This window comes from Paroedura picta, chromosome 15 (genome assembly GCF_049243985.1).
Source record: "Paroedura picta isolate Pp20150507F chromosome 15, Ppicta_v3.0, whole genome shotgun sequence".
NCBI classification, from domain to species: domain Eukaryota; kingdom Metazoa; phylum Chordata; class Lepidosauria; order Squamata; family Gekkonidae; genus Paroedura; species Paroedura picta.
Genome location: NC_135383.1, coordinates 11,232,851 through 11,254,314, shown reverse-complemented (window position 1 = coordinate 11,254,314; position 21,464 = coordinate 11,232,851). Strand labels below are relative to the sequence as shown.

Below are 21,464 nucleotides of genomic sequence, written 5' to 3'. Positions count from 1 at the left end.
TTGTTTTCAGCAGGCATGACTGTTAAAAGCTTAAGCCAAGGCCTCAGAGGAAAAGTTGGATTTGGAAGAGGGAGGGGAAGACAAGACAGGTGACACACCATGCATGACTAAATGCTGAACAGAACCTCCATCTCCAGAGACAGCAGATCTCTGAGCGCCTGATGCTGAGGACAGACAAGGCTGTCTTCCAGTGCTGGAGGCAGAATGCTGAACAAGATGGACCTCTGGGTACAGTTAATGGTTTCCTGCCCAAAATATTTATGCCTGTAGTCGTTAATGCTTGTCATTGGGAGAGGAATCAGCTAGATCACGTCCCCCAATAAGCACCCTACTTTTCCAGAAAGGTGCTGCTTTGGAATGAGAACGGTGTTATTCAGCAGATCCCCCATAGGAAGTAAATTACAGCAATATGTGGGCAGATGTCTAGGAGCCCAGGCATGAGAAAACATGCTTTAGTGACAGCTCTTGCCGCATTTGAATCAGACCTGTCTGAGTCAGCAAGGCCTTTCTTATGCTCTCATTTGACCACTACATCTGAATTTATAAGTTTTTAAAACGTCTCTAGCTATTTTCATTGTGGAGTTATAAAGGCAACGGTGTGGCCTACACATTTTCCCTTATAACTGCAAACAAAAGTGCTAGAGACTTCTTAACAAGCATGACAACTAGAAAGTAACAGATCATTACACCGTTTGGACACTACAGTGATTTAATGATTTCTGATTTTAAAAACTGTCTGGTGGAAAGGCAAAATAGTGCCACAAGGGGCTGTGAGAAGTAAAATGCAAAAGTGGTATATAAATGCTCAAAGTGAAGCAATGAGAGCTATACAGAGAACAGGCTCTATGGAAACAGCCAAAGGCTTCCGGTCAGAGAGTACATTTGCAGGCAAATTAATTGATTCCACCCCACTTAAACAACAGGTTAGACTTTCAGAAGATGTTCAGCACGTGAGACTATTGCTCCTCTTGCAGTTCTGATAATTGTTTTTCTGAAATTCACAATGATGTCTTATTCTAACTTCCCATTAGTTCTCCTTCCACCAGTCCAGGTCACTGTACAAGGTGCCCATTTTTCCCGGTGCTTAACCATTGCTCTCATGGAATGGCCAGAAACTAGATTCTAGCCCAAGATGTTCTGATCTTGGATGGAACATCCAAATGGCACCCAGATAACACAGCATTTTTATAAGCATTATTGAGATAATACACACCAAATGCTTTGAGCACTTGAAATGTGCTTATGTCCATGCCAGTATTATTATTTCTAATAACAACAAAGTGTTCTGAAGCAGAACACTCAGCCATTCCAAAACTGAGCTGCAAAGTCCATGTTTGGTTTGCAGGGTCTCCGTCCAAACCCTCTCAAAATAAACAGGGACGTCTGGATTTTAATTACAGATTGAGGGGCACGGTTTCAAGGGGATCTGTGGGAAATCTGCAAGAAAACTGGCACCAGTTTATTGGCCTGGAACATTTTAAAATTTAACAACTGATCTTATATTGGTGGTAGAGAAGGGAAATGAGAATTAGAGCTCATGAGGCCAGCATGGGAAAATTCCGTGACTGACTGGCAAAGCAAACATCCAGGCATTGGAGTCAGTGAGACGCACATGGAACATATTTCAGAGATCTTGTTTGCGCATGGGGAATTGTCAGGTGAGATTATTTAAACTCTGCCTTTATTCGCGGGCAGCCATATTCACAGCCCAGATATCCCCATGTTCAGAAGGGCTCCCATCTCGCTCAAACTGGCTCAAAAGAGAAAAAAAGAAAACAGGACAATGGAGGTTATATTTGTTGGTTTCTTACCAATGGAAAAGTTTAGGAAACAGACCACCTCATACCCAGTTTGGGAAAGTTTAGAAAATGGACCATACCATACTCAGCTGAGTTATGCCCTTCTAAGTTCACTAAATGTTTATGACAGCATTGCAAGTTTTCTTTTACAACTACCCACCAGACCAGGTTGCTCAAATCTATACATGCAATCTAATATACCTCCATACCTCAAAGTTCTTGGCTTGCTGCAGTGGCCCACCAACCTTCTATCTTCTGACGGTGCAATGCCTAGGGCATGAATAATACTATCCAAGTGCTTAGCTGTAAGAACTGTGGACCATCTGAATTCATTCTGTGCCACCTTAAAGGTGATCAAATTGGATCCTTAAAATGAAGACTCAGGTTCCAACAGCCTGTGCCTAAGACATGAATGTAGAACTAGTGTCTTAATATACACAGTGCTGCTTCTTGTCCTTTTGACTAAGATGAAGTATGTAATTTACACAACAATTCCTCAACTAACTGAACTTGAAATTTGCTTTGGGACCAAAGCTCCCTTTGCTCTCTCCCAAAGACTCTCGATAGTCTCTCAGGAGTTAAATCTTACTGTTCTATTGCAGACCCACACAACTGCCCTCTGAAGCAATCTTTAAATTTGCTGTGTACTAACTTGCTTGTGGCCAGAAATACCATATTTGGGAAAACTCAAAATCCAAAGCTACTGAAATAAATCCAAACAATGCTGATGGTCTGCGAAAATCAAAAGGATTTTATTGACACATTCTGGCAGAAAACTCACTGAAATGTATAAAGTGGATGTGTTGTAGGCAACTGAACACACAGTATATTGCACTGATTTGTTAACCAACAGGATGTTCTTAGAATGACAGACACCAACAAATTCCTCTATTCCAAAGTAAAATTAAAAAGACAAAAACAAAACCAGAATGCTGGACACAGAAGACACAAGGATTTTGCACATCCAGAGTGATTTAATAGGTTTCGGCCTGATCTATCTTTTCAGAATGACCTTCAGCAGTCAGGCGGTGAAACCACACAATGGGCTGAAATCATGAAAGCTTATTAAGTAACTCCTACCCGGCTGCACACACCGGTTTGCTTCACGGCCATAATCCAGGAATGCTTGTAAAATTTTGATGTCAGCAGTTCTGGTTGAGAGTTGAATAGTGTAAAGTTCTCAGACTTTATCGCTCAAGCTGATCCAAAGTTCAGGACGCCAAATCTGAACCTCCAAATGTGACTGACTGCACATTACACCCACAACGCAATCCACTGTGGGAAGGCCTCAACACTGCCTCACCTCCCAAAGAAAGAGCAGCGTCAAAAGGGGATGGTTTGCAGGCAAGAAGCAGGCAGAAGGGTACTTAACTCTCTTCCCCCCCCCCCCCCCAACTAAGTTGTCATCTTCAATCCCCTCTCCCTGAGGTCTTCAGCTGCATGTTTTTCATGGAAACATGGATCTGGAATATGGGCTGGGAGACGGTTGCAGGTGGGAAAGTGGAATTTACCACACAGGCAACGGGATGGGTCTCCTCAAACATACTGCAGCCAGGCTTTGCAGCTCTGTCCTAAAGTTGTAATCCTTTACAGGCTTGTGCTGAACACTGCGGGACGTTTTGGGCACAAATGCATACAATCAAGAGGTGTGAGAGCCTTCACACAGCGCTCTAAGAAGGGTGTATGGATTTTCTGTTTCTGTTCCAGGACATGACATCAATAGTCATTATTCGTTAACACTGAGAGCTGTCAGAAACAGCCCACCTACTGCTTTCTAATGCTGAAGGCCATGCTCCTCAGTTGCTACGTTTTTATGTAACGGCCACCAGCAATCAGTAACATGTAACTTTGAGAATGCCCGTGTCCACGGGAACAGAAAAATCCACTAGATTTTTCAATTAAACAGCCACACTTTTAGAGACGGGCATTCAAATGATGAATGGCTGTTGGCTACACCACATGCTATATTATAATAACCTTTATTAGGTCAAAACAGCCAGTCTATATCCTAAGGACAATCAAACTGCATAGAAAGGGACTGCACCCATATTAATGCAGCAGTTTCCTTGACAAGCCAGTTTTAACAAGCAGCGAGGTCCCCCTCATGCAGAACACTCAAACTTTCAACTATTTTGCCCCACACCCAAAATACCCACCCGCAATCTGTAGCAATAGAACCCAAGAGAAGATTTCCCAATTATCTGTCTAGGACAAAAAAGTCAACAATATGGAGCGTTCATTCTGTTCCCGGATATATCAACGGATACGGGGAAGAGAATCAGAGACTTCAAAGGTTCCCAATTAGGAGGAAAGCAAGGTGCCTGTTTGTTACTCTCTAAAAATGCAGAAAATAAGGAAAGAGGAATTAGAGAAGAATGAGCAGTCTCTCTAGCAGCTGGATATGAAAGGCCTTGCCACACACATAATTGAGAGTGAAAATTCCAAAGGCCTTTTGACCTCTGGCTGTTTTCCCTTCAAGTTTCAGATCCAGGATGAACTGGTAAATACAGTAAAATTACACATCCTAAACAAATGAGTTGACCAAGCAATAAATTTGCAGGAGTGTCAGGAATAGAGCTTTTTTTCCCCCCAGGCCAAAAAAAAGCTCTGTATGCTTGACCATCAACCATGATTCTGGAAAAAAAGCAATGCAGAGGAATCCACTGGAGAAACCACCCCCCTGATTAAATACAGCATCCATTCAAGAAATTAAAGCTCGTGCAACTAATAAAATGTGTGCGCTTTCATCAGCACCTGATGGCTCTTGGAGTGTCTAGCCATGTTTCAAATCACAGGGAGCCGGGTTAGGTGGCTGAACACTATTATAACCCTATGCCTTCCCTCCACACATCTCTAAGTGCTCCTTCAGGGACTTAAAAAAAAAAAAAGAGGTATACAGTCCTTTCAAAAAACCACCGTTTCTGTTGCCACGCACATACTGTCAAATGAACTAAAAAGATATACTGGTCAGTTTAAATCTACCGACAGGTGCCTTTACTGCAAAGGAGAAATCTTCAATGGTATCATAATTCTGGATTCCATTTCCTGAATGAGGGGCACTGGAAATTAAAAAAGAAGACAAAAGCCTTGTTGGTTAATTCAAAACGGCTTAGGCAAAAGTTAAACTTATGAAACACGGGTGTGACTTGATCGCCAGCAAATATTGCACAAGTAAGCAGGACTTCAAAATTTTCTAGGGATGATGGCCGGCACGCCTTCAGCGGGCCCTGTGCACTCGGAAAATGCAGACTATGCAGATTAATAATTCTCTCATGGCACCTGTGATCCTCCTGTGTGCTCTATGCAAAAGGAGGAGAGGTGGAATTTGTAGGGCAGTAGTGATTCACTCTGCAATCTTTGGGACAAATAACAAAAGTGGAGACTCAGAAAGAGAGCAGTAAAGTCTCAAAAGGGGTCTCTGGATCACTTCCTATCGTAAGAGCAGCAAATTGTTACCTGTGTAGTACACCAGCTCATCCCATCCAGGTTTGTGCCAAGCAGAGTTTCTTGTGTCTTCTCTGGACTGAAGATCTTTGTAAGCTGGGAATGTTAGAGGAAAAGAAACCAATGCTTTGATTTACATTTACATCCTCTTTCCAAATAGAGCTGAAGACCACAGACGGGCAGGTCTGTGGTCAGGTCTCTGTTATACATTCTAGACTGCTTTCATTGCCATAACACCATTTGCTCTTCCCCATGGGACTGCATCCCAATGAGCCACATTTACATCCCAGTTGGAATGAACTGCTTGCGATTGACAGAGGATTAATTTGCAGGAGGGGCAGTACAAACTCTTAGGTAAAGGAGCAGCACGTGCCCCTGCTCTTGAAATGTTCCCATGACAGAGTTAGGGCCTGCTCCATCCCTTCCCAGGATGCCTCTTGCCAGCCATAGATAAAAGAAGGGCTGCCCTCCCTAGAAAACAGAGCAGAGGAGCTCTCTGGGATAGTCTCATGTCTATTCAGTGATTCTCTTTTGCATAAAGCGTAGCACAGATGGTACGTAAGTAAGGTATGTCCTGCTAAATAATCCGTGGCGTATCTAACACTGTTTGTCTTATCCAACCCCAGATACATGAATAAGAACACAAGCAAAACCTGAGCTCTCTTCTGGAGAAAAAATTACCAGAGAGCACGTGCACTGGGGTGCCAACTGTATCCTTGTGAGCAATGAGCGAGGGTAGGGTGTGCTTACCAAATCACACCAACACCGCCTTACCCCAGAGATGATGAACCATATACAGCTGCCCAATCTGTGAGAAAAAGCCTCCAACAGCTTCTTCGTTGTCTTGTCGAAAACGAATGGCACGGGCCCTGAAATGAAAAGGTGGCCACTGAAGCTGAGACAGCAAAGGCAGAGACCATTGAATGACCACTGCGGCAGAATGCAGCAATGCCTCGGGCATCCCCATGTTTAAAAACCCACCCAAAGCCCTCACTATCCAAAGCTTAATATTTCAAGTTCCTACAAGCCCCTATTAATTTAGTTTATATTAGAGCACCTGGTGTAATTTAATCCAGATTGCTGCATATATGCAGTACATACAGTTGTTGCTTTCTAATCTTTATTACCTGCCCTAAAAAACAACCTTGTGTAGTAAGCATCTATTCTTCCTATTTTGTGAAGAAATAAAACTGTGCCAAGCAGTGTAACCTCCTTGTAGTGAAAGTGCCTTGCCTAAAGCTATATTACAAATTCCTAGGATTTTAACCCAGAGTTTGCAAATTCGAGCACAACTGTTTGAATCCCCTGGACCACTTCTCTCTAGCATTTTCAGCATATGAAAATACCTCTGACCGAGTTCAGATCATGGATCTGTCTATTCCAGCACTACCTCCAGTGACTGGCTCTCTATAGTCTATCTCTTTTTTGAGAATTCCAGGGACTGAAGCCAGTACCTTCTGCACTGAGTTTTACCTGCCCCCTCCCCAAATGTGTGGGACTTTAAAGCAGAGCTGCTCTTTATATGAGCTTCCATGAAGAATTTACTTCAAGTCACAGTTTTCAGGGGTGACACAGTATTTTCCTCATGCCTAATTTCTGTTTCTTGATATCATTAAAACACAACAACAGAACCACGTATAGTTGGGGGGGGGGAGTAGATATCATTCTGAATTTCTCCTTTAGTTCAAGTCAGTTCTGCTTGGGAGGAAGTTATCAGATACTCAGTTACCAGCTTTTTATGTGACAACTACACAAACCTTGGAACGTTCATCTTAACAAAAAAAAAACACCTTGGGGAAACAGGGAAACTGCTGCTGCTTTTTAATTACTGTTTCCAAAACAAAAAGCATAAAAAGTGAGTAAAGAACAACTGAGGAATTAAGACTCAGTTTAAAGACTCAGCAAAAATTAGTTTTAAAAAGCTGATGGATGTTTTTGTTTTTTCAAAGGGGGCGCTTGGACATACGCTGCATGAATTTTAAACTGAATCGGCAATATTTTTTTTTAAATGCAATACATATATGTTTGCTTTGCAGGTAAGTCTAAAATGCGATTTGTAATATAATAAATGGCACTTACCAGTAGTTTCCCCACTCAATCATCGTTCCGGGCTGGAGAAAGAAGAAAAAAGAAGAAGCTGCAACTAAATCCTAAAACCAGAACTGGCTACTGTGTTACACAGAGTGTTGGACTGGATGGGCCACTGGCCTGATCCAACATGGCTTCTCTTATGTTCTGTTGGCATTAGTAGGGGGTCCAGTCAGGAGTAGTATTTAAAGGATGTGGTTTTTGCTTGTTCAAAAGGCAGAACTTCCTAAAGGAAACCAGCAAACATGGAACCACTGGTGCAGTGTGATCTCTGTTGCCTGCATCTAGCAGAAGCCAGGCTGCCCTACCAATAATAGCTTTTGAACAATATTCAAGGACAGACCTCTACAGATTGTGCTGCCAAAGTACAGTCTGACTTTAAGCCCTAATTTTTTTGACTAAATGAATCCTCTGGTACCTTGGTCAAAGAAAGATTCATTTCTGAGTAGAGGAGGATTTCTGAGTAGAGGATAATGACAAGCACAGCTTTATTTTACTTTTAAAAATTAATATTCTATAAATCTAAAAGGGTACTCACACGAAGTTGGTAAGACCTCAGTTCATAGATATTGGGGCCAGGCCTGGGAATGGGTTCATTCCAGAAACTGAACTCGAGCAGGAGCTGATTCTTGCGTGAAAGAAGCATACTTCCCCTCGCTTTGCGAAACTCCATGAATTCCTATAAAAGGGTGTAACAGCAGGATGCTGTGTGTGCTTATTAGTGTATTTCAACACCAGCACATAATGCACAGTTTCTGCAACGATAATAGGGAGCACAACACTCCATGGCTCTTGTTTTTCAAGCCACAAGGCACCCATGGGAAACCTAGCGTTTAAACTTTGTAGTTTAAACCAAACTAAACCAAACTCCACTGAAATCAGCAGTATCATTCAATTCTAAATAGGATGGAGCTGATACAGTCCAGCTTTGCACTTGGCCTTACCTTGTCATGTCGAAGTTTACTCATGACCTCTGTAAGGGCTGGGTAGCCTCCCTCATATCGCCAGAGATGGACTGGAATTAAAAGGGGGAAAGTTTAAAAGTTCTCTCCTCTTTAGAGAGACACTCAGCTGGCTTAATCTGCCCACCTCTTTCCCTCATATTCAGATGGGCTGCAACTACAGACCTCTAGCTTCCACATGGGTGGATGTGCTTTCTTTCAGTCCACATGAAGACCACAAAAGGTCTCAAGAAGGAAGCCATGCTGGAAGCCTGTTTCCTGAGCCACCCACAACTCCCTTGAAAGGCTTCTGAGCCTTGGTCACCTGATTTTTGACTTTGTTCCACATCCCGCCCTCTCTGGTTCATCACCCACTAGCAGCCCTTTGGTTCCTGAACCCATAAGTTCTCAGCCCAGCTAGAACAGAACATCTGTCGCAAACACACATCACTGGCACAGTTGCAGGTTCTGTTGTACATCTATCTCCTACCAGCCTGATCTTGCTCTCCGTACCACGTGTTCCACGTCCCCACCAGTGTACATGGATAGTCCTTCCCTTCATGGATCTTTGGCAGCACCTCTTTACTTAAAAAAAAAGAGAAGAGCATACACATCATGTTGAATTCCCTTCACTATGACCAATCTTTAGAACAAAATCACAGCACTCACGCCTGAACTAAACATACAGTTTTAAAAATCGCTACCAAAAGTGAAAATCATAATAATAATACAAGTGGAAGAATTATTTTAGAAATGAAAATTCTAATGCATGAGACAGGAAGCTGTTATTAATATTTGCACCATCAACGTACACGGCACTTTAAAGAATACAAAAATGCAGATCCCTGTTCCTTATATGTTGACGCAAGGGAGACACCAGATGGGTGAAGAAAACTGAATAATAATAAAGATTCATTTCATGTATATGTATTTAGCCTGAAGCTTCATTAATAGATGTTAAGAAGTTTGCCAAAAGGTTTTGAGGAGAGATCTGAAAGAGGCAGGTAGCATCAAGCAGATGGTCTGGGAGGGATTGCTAGACATAAATCGCAGCTTCTAGCTTCAGATCAGCTGCAAATCCGTGTTTCTTCTGTTTCTTTCTTCCCTGCTCTTCCTCATTATTCCTCCCCACTGTCTAAATCAGGATGGTTAGCTCTTAGGGGTAGGGACCTGGTTGTTTTTTGGTTTTTGTTTTAAATTACGCTACTTTGTAAAGCATCATACACACTGGTGGCACTGCACAGCAACTATAGGACTACAGTTTAAAATCCGCAAACAACTCAATATACCAGGACTTACCAAAGCTGGTTGTAGGAGTCTAGGCATTCAGGTTTGACATTGTGAACTGAAAGAGCAACAGTCAACAACAAAGGTTTAAAGTTAGGAACGATGCCAGGGTTATCACAAGCAGAAGTAATCACCACTTAAAATATGCATGAATTTGTACATGAATAAAACAACAGCTCAGAAGAAAAAGGACATTGTTTTGAGAATGCCTGCACATGTTACAGCAGGCACAGTCCAGGAAAGGTAATCTTTCCTGTGTGAGAAAGAGAACAGGAAATATACCCACCACTCAAGGATCTGTAACTAGTTACAATTAAATAATCAACTTTTGAAAAGTCTGCAAAGGTAAAGGTATCCCCTGTGCAAGCACCGAGTCATGTTTGACCCTTGGGGTGATGCCCTCTAGCGTTTTCATGACAGACTCAATATGGGGTCATTACCGTTTACCCCCCAGCAGCATGCTGGGTACTCATTTTACCGACCTCGGAAGGATGGAAGGCTGAGTCAACCTTGAGCCGGCTGTTGGGATTGAACTCCCAGCCTCGTGGGCAGGGCTTCAGACTGCATGTTTGCTGCATTACCACTCTGCGCCACAAGAGGCTCTTTTGAAAAGTCTGCTACCCCATTAAATCAATGAAAACACCTTAAATAGTTAAACCTAGAAGACTAGTTAATTCAATACTCCAAGCAGTGACTCACACTGTATTTTATAGAGACTGCTGGTCTCCCTTTTGGCTAAGAGGTTGGAGTGAGCATCTTTCCTGGGGTCAACTTTGCGGACAAACAATGATTTTAACCAGCTGTCTTCACCAGATCGGTTACTGGATGACACCAGGCCCCTGCAAGTTAAAAAGGATAGTGTTAAAACAGCATTCAGGCCCTTGACTGTGTTCTGTGCATCATCTTTAGAATTTCACACTGTCAGTTTGTAAATGGTGCTGAACACACTCGGTGTGCCTACAGAAGATATGGCTTGGACCATCCTGACTCCCAGCACTACTTTTAAACCATTTCTATCCATGGAAGTAAAGGACACATGGACTCTACACTGAAGTCAAGGAATTGCTCTGCATGAGCCTCAGAATGAAAGCTCTGTGACAGCATTTTATAAGATTCATATTGACTATTAGGGTATGTGTGATGCCTAGATTTACTACCTTGGCCCCAAAATTTATAAATATCAGGAAAGTCACATAACCAGCTACATGTCCTTACCCCATTAGGCACTACAGTTGTAGGAAGATCATGGTTTACCAATACAAATGGGGGAACGACACTAACAGGCATTTAACAATACAGACCTAAGTAGGGTTATGTCCTTCTGAGTTCATTGGTACCAGTGAGCTGAAAAGGCTGTTACCTTTGCTTAGGATTCCACCACAAGTTCCCTTTTAACAAAAGCTAGTACAGAAGGGAGTGAGCCGGCCTGTAAGGCATTCCAAGAGTCTCTGACTGTAAAGCTTGGAGTCCTATTTACATGATCCAAATGTCCTGCAGCGCAACTGTCTGTCTATGTTGTTTTTCAGTACAGCTGACGCTAGGCTAAAAGACAAAGACATAGCAGAAAGCCTCTCCCCCACTATCCAAATGTGCAAACAGTGTTTTGTGATCTCGAAGAACTCACTTGTATTTCATTTCCCACAGTTTGCGGTCTAGAGTGAATGACTTAAAAAAAAAATCTTCCATGCAAGATAGTGAGGATTTTATGATGTTTACATAGCCTGCTGAAGGTAAAAGTTAGACAGCAGACATCCTTGTTGACAGACTGAGTGTAAGTAAGGATCTGGGAAGCTGCTGGTTTAAATCTAATCTTGGCCCCATGTTCACTAGGTGGTCTTTAGTAACACTATCTGTCTAGTATCTAGGAGCTCAGAGTAGCTCATATTGGTCCCCCCTTCCTTATTTCAGCCTTATAACAACACTGTGAGGCAGGTTAGGTTCAGTGAAAGTGTCTGGCTATAATGATAATACTGGTATGTCTTACAAAGTTGTTGTCAAGATTATTGTCACAATGAGTCAAGGGACTCTGAAGAATGGAAAAACTATAGAAATACTGAGTATAATTACTAGCAGAGCCTTTGTCCAAGAACAGACAATCACTATCAAATCTATCTATCTGTCTGTCTGTCTGTCTGTCTGTCTGTCTGTCTATCTATATCCCGCCCATTTCTTTGCAGCTCTGGACAGTGGGTGACTATTTTTTCTCACTTAAACATTTGACTCAAACGTTTGCTTCCGGGAAACTGACATGTTTTTCAACTTAGTTTGGTTTGTTGTCTTGACCATAGACCCAAACACAACTTTACACAACAGAAGCAAACATATACATCAGTTACAGCCAATACGAGCAACTCCTTGTCCCCAGGTCTCGACCATGATTTTCCTTAATTTGCAACTGCAAGAGCAAATGAAGCCACTTCATGCATTCAACTCCTGACTTCATTTGCAAGGTGGCAGCTGTGTAAACTGTGTAAACATTGAAAGACACCATCACTTGGACCTGTGCCACAAATACCATGTATATTATCAGCCCCCTGACCTGATTCTCCTGCCTACTACTACTCTTAAACATCACTATATATGGAAATTACGGACACGTTGGCCTGATCTAATGAAGGAATGGGGCCGGTGACCCACAGAGAAAATACGTGCATGGGACAAACATGAAAAAGGGCTGGCATGTGGGGAAGATACAGCCTGCTCCCCAGCAGCTAACTGGATTCACACTATTCAGCGCAGAATCCGGCTTGTCCATGCTCGCTTGTCCTAAACAGAGAAGAGGTTTCACCTGTGTGCATAAGAGGAAGGGAGATTAGCCGCCCCAAGAGAAGGAGGGGAAAATCTACCTAAATGTCTTTTGGGTGGGCACGGGTGGCCAAACTGTGCCTCTCCAGATGTCTGTGGAATACAATTCCCATGAAGCCCTGCTAGAACAAAGCTGTCAGGGGATCATGGGAGCTGTAGTCCACGGACATCTGGAGAGCCAGTTTGGCCACCCCTGGATGGGGTGAACTGTCAACTGGAGCCCTGAAGTTTGCCCATTTCCACCCGCTCAATACAAGCATGCCCCCCAAAATGTGTCTGAGAGACACTCTGAGGAGAGTCTCAGCCACTGTCCGGCAGATATTGACTTCTATTTATTGAACACATTTGTATGCCGCTTTGCCGTCCCCTTCCAGTGGGGAGATACGAGGGAGCGACCAATCGACGGAATATCCGAGGCAATTACGCTCCTCCCCCTTTCCTCCCCCCCCCCGCCCGGGGAGGCAGGGCGGGAGAAGCCCCCAGGCGAGGCCTTGACCTTGAGGGTGGGGGGGAGGAGGCGGAGACCCGACCTTGCCCCCCCTCCGCTCGAGCGCGCGCGCGCGCGCGCGCCACCCCTTTCCCGCCCCCTCCCCCCGCGGCTCCCCTCACCTGAGGAGAAAAAGGCGGGAACTGGGCCCCCGTTCGGAGAAGGGGCGGAAGCGGGCCCCGCTCCCCCGCAGCAGCGCCCCGGCCGCCATCTTGACCACCTGAGCTGAACGCGGGGTGGGGGGAGAGCGAAGGGAAGCGAAGGGGCCGCAGTGTGGCCCGGCAGCCGCTAGAGGGACTTCCTTGAGGGAAGGTTTAGGGCGGGGAGGGGGAGAGCAGGTGGGAAGCGCTTCCCAGTCTCCCTCTGCCCTCAGGAATCAGCGTGGAGACCCCCCAACCCCGAGGGTCAAGGCCGAGCCCTGGGCGATGGAGAGTGCTCCAGAGGCGTTTTAAGTCTGTGTTAAATCCCAGTCAGGGATTTAATGCATGAGGTGGCTTTGGTTGCTCTCCTGCAGTTGAAAATCAAATGTCCACAGACATCACAAGGTGATCCCTGCCAAGTCTGTGCTCTCCCTCAATAAATGGCCCAATTGCTTAGGTTGTACCCCCACATACACACACACATGTTTTGTGGATTGTTTTTCAAGAAGGGGAAAGGCCCTCTGAGCATAGGCAAAGTGCCTTCCACTTGTGAACTAGCAGATCACGTTTTGCAGGACAAACCCAGGAACAGCTGCTGCATATCCCTTTTCCTATTTTCCATATCCACATTTCTTGTCTTTTTAAAAAGGGGTGGGGGGGGCGTGTCAAATTCATGCAGATGCCATATGGCTCAGATGCGATGAATTTGACAAGCCCTTTTAAAAGTCTAAGCCTTTAAAAAGTCTAAATTAGGGCAGATTTGGAAATGCTGACATCAAAAACATTTTTTTTTCTCTCCTGCATGCTGCTCTCTGAAATTTGAATATATTCCCAAGCGTTTTCCCCACTCCCACCACCTGCTCACCCTTCAAAAGTGGGTGTGAGCAAGGATGCTCCCCTCATCTTTCTCTGCACTTTTGCCAGACACGTGGTTTTGACTCTTGCATTGTTAGATCTTTGTGGAACAATCCATATTTACTCACCAAAGCTGTGACCCAGTCCAGTGATTTGCACCACTGATCTTTAGGGTTTTCAGGAGGTAACATTAAAAACCTGTCAATCTATTCCACCTGATGATACTGCCAGATTGTATTCTTCCAGATGTTTGGCTCCATAAATGTATATGTTTCCCACCAAATTCAACATGAAGGTTTTAGGACAGTGTCCACATAGAGATGTGCATTTTGGTGAGGCCATCAGCTTCTCATCCATGATAAAGGGCACCAGCATGAGATGGCTTCTTGCTCAATGCGCAAATATGACTAGACTCTGCCACTAAGGCAAGATGCACACCCTTCCTCTGAGTGCATTCATGGGAAAGAACTGAATCCAACTATTAATGGCGAAGAATCCATTGTGCATGCCCATTTCCTCTGTACGGCTGCTAGCTCTTCTTCCTTGCACTTTCTTACATGCTTTCGACTGCAGGTTTTATAACACTGAAATTCAGTATAAGTTTTACACGGATGATTATCTCTAGTGGCTTCATGGCAAAGAGGAGACTTGAAAATTCTATAAATAATCAATTTTAGGTTATTTGTGATTTTTTTTTTAAAGAGTGAATGTTTCTGTTCATAGAAGGAGTCGGGTAAGTTAGCTCCATTTTATTAACTGACACCATTTTAAAAACACAGAAGCACCATGTCGTGTACAACCCCTTCACAGAGACATGAAAGAAAAGTCCCATCTTAGAAAGCCTCGCCTTCCTTTCATTTATCTGAAGAGGAAACAGTGAGCTCTTGGAGTTTTTCACTAAGGAAGTCGGTGTCTCTATCGGTGAGGTTTTCTGAGTCTGTTACACTTTCCAGGAGTTTTGATCCTGCACAGGGCTTCCCAGTCACTGGATCAATGACTTTCCCAACCTTGTACACAATTTCTGCCAGTTCGTGTTTCACATGCTTGGTTCTCCGCACTGGCAAAGCTTTCAGAAGGACGATGTCTCCCACAAGGCACTGCTGCTGAGGATCGTGAGCAAAATAAGTTTTTCGCTTGTTATAGAACTGCACAGGTTAGAAGGAAGGAATGGAGATGTGAACTGATTAGAATATTGTCACTTATCTAAAACATTTTTCTATTGGTAAGAATATAACATAATGCCTAAGCTGTGAAGCTCATAGTTTAATTTTTTTTTTTACTATAAACTCACTTCAGCAAACGAAGCCATTATTTTGTCAACTTCAACCTCAGCCTCACCCCATCCTGCTCCACTTGATTATCATGAAAGACACCTCATCTTGGAAGGAGTGTACTGGAATTCACAGCATCCATGCAACTGACACACTCACATCTATGCAAAACCAGCATAGATGCTTTTGCATCTATGCAAAAGCAGGTTTCTCCCTGCTTGGCTCACAGGACATTAAATGTTTCTCAACCTGGGAGGAAAGAGCTAAAGCATTTACTCAGCCGCAGGGACTAATATGTTGGGAATGAGATAGGATAAATAGTTAACTCTTTAAAAAGTACTGAGGATGTTGTCACTGAAAATAATTGATATAAAATAAATAGCCATTATTCCTAAATTACAAACATGGAAATTCCAGGAGCCCACATGCAACCCACTCAAAATCAGCTTCCAAGGCTACTTTCAAACTATAAATTACCATTGGGCTCTAATCTATGAAAACTTACGCTAGGAACAAAGAAGTGATAGCAACATAGTCTTGTTTATTTTTACTGAATCAAACTAACACAACTTCCTCATGAAATTCAAAGTGCCCTACATTCCTCCAGATGTTCATTAATCCATCAGCACTCACACTGTCTCCAGGGAAACCCAAAAATGGCAAGAGTACATTTTTGGATGCTCCTTGCTTTAAACAGCATCTTGAAATGAAAATGTACAACTCCCTACTGCCCCTGTCAGCATTTTAAAATACACATTTTCCTCTAAGATCATTTTTATTTTCTCTTGCCTCTGTTTCTTGAATAGAAGAGGACCCAGGAGCAGAACCCCTCAAGTGGACAATCATGTCCTCATATATGCTTTTACTACTCCACTTCATAGACAAGTGCAAGATCCTTGCCCTTACCTTGGCTGAGCCATTTAACTACCATATAGTATGAGAAAGATAGCAGTGGAGAGAGAAATGAAAAAAAATCAGAGAAACTTAAAACAATAGATCCTTTATTATATGCTAGGGATAAACCCCATGTTCTAATAGGGCCACCTCACTATTAAGGTACAATTCTGCTTAGGCAAGAACAGCAAATGTATAAAATAAGGTTATGGCTTGTGGCCATAACTGGACAGAAATATGCATCTACCTAAAGAGTTAAGGCCAGTGTTTTATCAATACAAACTACACTTAGAGGTCTTAGATTATGAAAAGTTTTTAAATTTAATTGTTAAAAACTCTATATTGCAAGCTTTATTATTATTATCATTATTATTATCATATTTATACATTTCTGGCAATACTATGGGGCTTCTTAAATTTGACATACCTTATAGCAAAGGTATCAAACTCATTTGTTACAAGAGCTGGATCTGATATGTGTCTCATAAAACATCATGCCAGGTACCAGAGACATAAACCTCATAAAGGAAAGCAGCTGGTAAGCTTGTGCCCTCATTGTGAGGCCCCCTAGGCTACAGCGGGGGATACATGGGCAGACTGGAGAGCCAGCGGTGCAGTGCTGGGCAGATACCCCCATGCTGCCTGGATGGGAGGGCAAGCTCCTTCCCCCAGCCCACTCCTGTGAGTGCTGTGAGCCCTGGCCAAGAGGGAAAATGCAAAGTAGCCAGGTGTTATGAACTCCCCCTGCCCCTGAGCCACCTTGGAAGGAAACTGGGAAGACAGGTTGAACTAATATCCCCCACCTGTGAAAGCAGGGGTGAGGGAGAGACCCAGGAGGGAGGCTGCATGCATGGCAGAGCCCAGGTTGAGCAAAGCCCAATAAACTGGAGACTCCCACATGGCAGCAGCAACCTCTGGCCAAGGTTGCTAGGTGATCCACGAGGTTTGATGTTGGGGGCTCAATCGAAAGATCGTTGGTAAGCTGCACCATCCCCATGCAGCAGCAGACGTCCAAGGCCTTACAGGGTGGGGCACCACATGCACAAGGCCACATGTGTGGCAGGGACCCCCCAGGCTACACAGTGACAAGTATAACTGGAGATCGCTAGAACCATACACTTCATGAGGCGGCAGCTGCCAAAGGCCGCCAGGTGATCAATGGGATAGGGAGACCTGGCTGATGCATCATGTTCTTGATGGCAGGACTCCAAGCAGGACTCCCTCCGGGCCTTCCCATAGCTGAGCCCCACCAGACAATAAGCCACTTCATTCCGCATTCATTCTTTGGACACTTTACCTTTAGTAAGTAAGGATCCAGCACCAGCCTTGTTACTCTCACTTTGGCAGTCTTCTGCATTTTGGTCCCAATGACTTTCCCTATGATCCATTTGGCGTGGACTGCTCCACGTAATGCAGACATGCTTCAGCTATTGGGGGGGGGGGGGGAGAGAAAAGAAGGAAAACTCTATATGACTGTTCTGGTATTCCATGGCCCTGTAAGTACTGATTCTGGATGTCAGGAAGAATAGGTGATTGTAAGCCGCTTTGAGACTCCTTCGAGTAGTGAAAAGCGGGGTACAGGAAAAAAAAACAAGCTCAAATACTCTCAAGAAAAGTCGTGGGCATGATTTGCAAAATAGATTGATTCTGTGTAAGGCTTTAGTTGGCTGCTGAGGTCTTGAGAAGTTTCACCTAAATGTCAGACTGTCACTTTTACTGAACTCAGTCTTAAAAAACGCTCATTCACTGGGTCCCCAGCAGCAACTAAGAATTTTTCTTAGGCCACCATGTAAAAACCTTTTACAAAACTTGGCACTCACACATAGGCAGGCCGAGACAAGTTTGGATTGCAAGGCACACTCCTGAAGGGCAGTAATTTGGTGGTTGAGATATAATGTTTTCCCACTGTACTATCATGTTGATGGACCAAAAGCCAAGGCTCCTGTAATGGCACATGAGTCATGTAAGCACCACGGCTAAAGGTACCCTCCCAAAAGAAACATCTCCAATTTAAAAACAAGTTCCTCCAGAACGACTAGTCTGCTTTGACTCCCAAACAGATGCAATGGGCTCAGAGGCTGCCACTCTAATACTGTGGCACTTTTAAGACCAACAAGGATTTATTCACGGCGTGAGCTTTCAAGTGCAAGCACTCTTCCTCAGATTATAAACTGCCCAACTGTTAATTTTGCTTATATAGTCCCACTGTCATGATGGTCAGTTCATAGTCTGAGGAAGAGTGCTTGCACTCGAAAGCTCACGCCTTGAATAAATCTTTGTTGATCTTAAAGGTGCCACTGGACTCTGATTTTGTTTTGTTGTGCTGCTTCAGACCAACATGGCTACCCACTTGAATCTATTCTAATACTGGTTTTGCTTCCCATTTAGAAAGCCAGCTTATACACTGGTCGGAGCATCTGGACGGGAGCAAGGAGACCTACCTCACTTAGCTCTACCACTCACTGCCTGACCTCAAGTCAATTACTTTCTCTCCCTTGACCTACCTTACAGCGTCATTGCCAGGACACAATGGGGGGGGGGGAAGACTCTCTAAGCCAGTGGTCCCCAACCTTTTTATCATCGGGGACCAGTCAACGCTTGACAATTTTACTGAGGCCCGAAGGGGGTAGTCTTTTGCCGAGGGATGTCGCCACCACCTAAACCCCTGCTCCACTTGCTTTCCCTCCGGTGCCCCTGACTTACTGTTGCCTGCTGGGCGGTGCTGCCAGCAGCAGCTGCACAGTGCCACACCGAGGGGGAGCCCCAGCCATGGCAGCCGCCGGAGAGCACCAAAGGTGAGCCAGCGGCAGAGTGACAGGGCAGCCCCCAAGGCAGCACCTGGGGAGGAGGAGCTGCGGCCTGGTACCGGCTGATCCACGGACCGGGACCGGTCCCCGGACCGGGACCGGTCCCCGTACCAGGGGTTGGGGACCACTGCTCTAATCCAGAGGTAGTCAACCTGTGGTCCTCCAAATGCTGGCAGGGGCTCATGGGAATTGTAGTCAATGGACATCTGGAGGACCACAGGTTGACTACCCCTGCTCTAAGCCACCTTGCTATCCTTGGAGAAAGCTCAGGATACAAATGCGGTATCCAGAATTCCCAAACATGAAATCGGTAGGAAGGCAGTGCCAGAGGAAAGAAGATCCAGTTTGTCACAAACAAGGCAGCAGGCAAATCCAACTAGCTTCTTTCATTTCTGTTTCTTTAAAACACTTTTTACAATGCAAAACGTTAAGTTAGAATTCTGGTCCTCTGCTGGGGCACTGGCCAGTCCCCAGCAGCACTTTTATACAATCACCACTGGGACTCCAGTCTACATAAGAGACCTCCTGGCACCCCACGACCCTGCCCAGCCCTCCGCTTCCGGTGCCCTCCTTCCCCAGCTGCCCCCCCCTCCCTCTTACTTGGTCTCGATGCCGGGAACCGGGTTGGGGGGGTGGGGGGGTAAAGAATCGAGGGAAGCCAAAGGCGGGGCTAACGCCGGAAGTGCGGGGCGCTTCCGTGTCACGTCCCCGGGAGAGGGGCGTGGCCTAGCTGTACCGTCTAGGATTTCCCCGCGCGGCTCAGTGGTTGGAAGTCGAGCGGTGTCGCTGCAAGGACTGGGCGCTAGAGGTCGCTGCCGGGCAGGGGTTAGAAAAGGGCTGGGGCGGCGCGTTTGTCCTTGGCCGGCCGGGCGGCTTCTGCAGTTCAGTTCAGGGGGTGGGGTGGGGTGGGGAGGCTGGGGATGGATACTGCGAGCTCTTTTTCTTTTGGGGGCGAGCCCTTTCCATGGGGATTTAGGGGAGAGAGGCCTGGCCCCGTTCTGCGCCGCTTGGATAATGCACTTTCAAAGCATTTTAGAAGAAGATCTGCCTGCTTGGGTTGCTGTCCAAATTGCAAGACTTTTGCAACGGAAGAGCCTTTGAGATTTCTCTTGTTCGCATTGAGTGATAGGACAGAATGATCGGAATGCTAAAACTGCCCTTCTTTTGGGGTCTCACTGCTCTCTCTCTCTCTCTCTCTCTCTCTCTCTCTCTCTCTCTTTGAGTCCTGATTTTTTAGTGTCTTGTTCACTGGTTAACGTCAGGAGGAAACAGCTGCTGGAGAAAGTTTCTTTTTCCGCATTCAAGACAAGTCTTGTCAGGTTAGACCCCCTTTGGTCCAACGCCTGGGGTCTATCGGCATTTACAAGCAGGTGTTGTCTCCTCTTGGGAAATCCAACCTCAGTCCATTAACCTCCAGCGGCCTCATGCGAACACATGGCAAGGGGCCACATTTTTTATTTAATTAATTTAATTACTATTCAATGAATTATTATGATCAAATTATTAGGCTATTATTATTATTATTATTATTATTATTATTATTATTATTATTATTATTATTATGAAATGCATTCTATGTACTTTCACACCCTCCTTCTAAGACACTAAGGGGCCAGTGCTGTGTAATAGGAGAGCTGGATTCGCACTGAAAAGGTGTGTGTTCAAATTCCGCTGATCATGAAACCAATTGCGTGACCCTGGGCCGGTCGTTCTCACTCAGCGCAAGCTACCTTGCAGAGTTGTTGGACCAGGGCTGAAGAGAGCTGGCTTAATATCCCCACTTAAAAAAAAACTCTGGGTAATCTCTGGCCAATTGTTCTCCCTTATACCATCCTACCTTGAAATCTTGGGGTGTATCAACAGAAATTGCAAGATGTCATAGTCCCACTGTATATAGCATGGGCCAGACTGTACCTGGAGTCCTGTGTGCAGTTCTGGAGGCCTCACTTCAAAAAGAACATGGACAAAATTGAGAGGGTGCAGAGGAGAGTGACGAGGATGATCCGGGGCCTGGGGACCAAGCCCTAGGAGGAAAGGCTGAGGGACTTGGGAATGATCAGCCTGGAGAAGAGAAGGCTAAGAGGGGACATGATTGCTCTCTTGGAGGCGGGCAGGGAATAGTTCCTGTTGGCAGCATGTTCCTGTAGTAACGACTTTAAACTACATGTAGAACGGTACCAGCTAGAGATTGGGGGGGGGGGGTTCACAGTCTAAGTAGTTCAGCATTGGAATAGGCTGCCTGAGGAGGTGGTGAGCTGCCCCTCACTGGCAGTCTTCAAGCAGCAGCTGGACAGATACTTATCTTGGATGCTTTAGGCTAGCCTTTCTCAACTTTTTTTTTTAATAATTGAGAAGCCCCTGAAACATTCTTCTGGCTTTGAGAAATCCCAGAAGTGGCACGATCATGCAGAATATGGTTTGGGGAGCAGATCTGTGGACACGCCCACTTCCCACCCCCTCCAGGACCATCAACATGACAATACATAGTTAGATCATCTGACAAATGTTTAACTTTTGTTTTGAAAGATATAAAATATTAATTAACTCCCCTCCATTTGGGAAACCTTTCCAGGCTCGTCAAGAAACCCTAGGGTGTCACAAAACCCTGGCTGAGAAAGCCGGCTTTAGGCTGATCCTGCAGTTAAG

General features: G+C 44.8%; 2 protein-coding genes across 2 annotated transcripts; both read right to left on the bottom strand.

The window, feature by feature from the left end:
* Positions 1–2,529: 2,529 nt before the first annotated feature.
* On the bottom strand, positions 2,530–13,128 carry NIPSNAP2 (nipsnap homolog 2). The gene is made up of 10 exons (XM_077312261.1): positions 12,974–13,128; positions 10,259–10,398; positions 9,572–9,617; positions 8,763–8,857; positions 8,276–8,346; positions 7,870–8,010; positions 7,323–7,354; positions 6,018–6,112; positions 5,256–5,339; positions 2,530–4,858 (listed from the first exon to the last, which is right to left on the bottom strand). Exons 1-10 carry the CDS (start codon positions 13,060–13,062, stop codon positions 4,794–4,796), a joined length of 858 nt encoding a protein of 285 aa, XP_077168376.1. The 5' UTR covers positions 13,063–13,128; the 3' UTR covers positions 2,530–4,793.
* A 1,452-nt stretch (positions 13,129–14,580) lies between these two features.
* Positions 14,581–19,540, bottom strand: MRPS17 (mitochondrial ribosomal protein S17). The gene is made up of 3 exons (XM_077312264.1): positions 19,419–19,540; positions 17,309–17,438; positions 14,581–14,991 (listed from the first exon to the last, which is right to left on the bottom strand). Exons 2-3 carry the CDS (start codon positions 17,429–17,431, stop codon positions 14,701–14,703), a joined length of 414 nt encoding a protein of 137 aa, XP_077168379.1. The 5' UTR covers positions 17,432–17,438; positions 19,419–19,540; the 3' UTR covers positions 14,581–14,700.
* Positions 19,541–21,464: the final 1,924 nt, after the last annotated feature.

Bases quoted from the DNA above. Each gene is read 5' to 3' on its own strand.
- NIPSNAP2 (XM_077312261.1), bottom strand. From the start codon at position 13,062: ATGGCGGCCGGGGCGCTGCTGCGGGGGAGCGGGGCCCGCTTCCGCCCC. The intron at 10,399-12,973 runs GTGAGGGGAGCC...TTTAACTTGCAG, and splicing joins TCCCGCCTTTTTCTCCTCAG to GGGCCTGGTGTCATCCAGTA. The intron at 5,340-6,017 runs GTAAGGCGGTGT...TAACATTCCCAG, and splicing joins TATGGTTCATCATCTCTGGG to CTTACAAAGATCTTCAGTCC.
- MRPS17 (XM_077312264.1), bottom strand. From the start codon at position 17,431: ATGTCTGCATTACGTGGAGCAGTCCACGCCAAATGGATCATAGGGAAA. The intron at 14,992-17,308 runs GTAAAGTGTCCA...TAACCTGTGCAG, and splicing joins TGGATCCTTACTTACTAAAG to TTCTATAACAAGCGAAAAAC.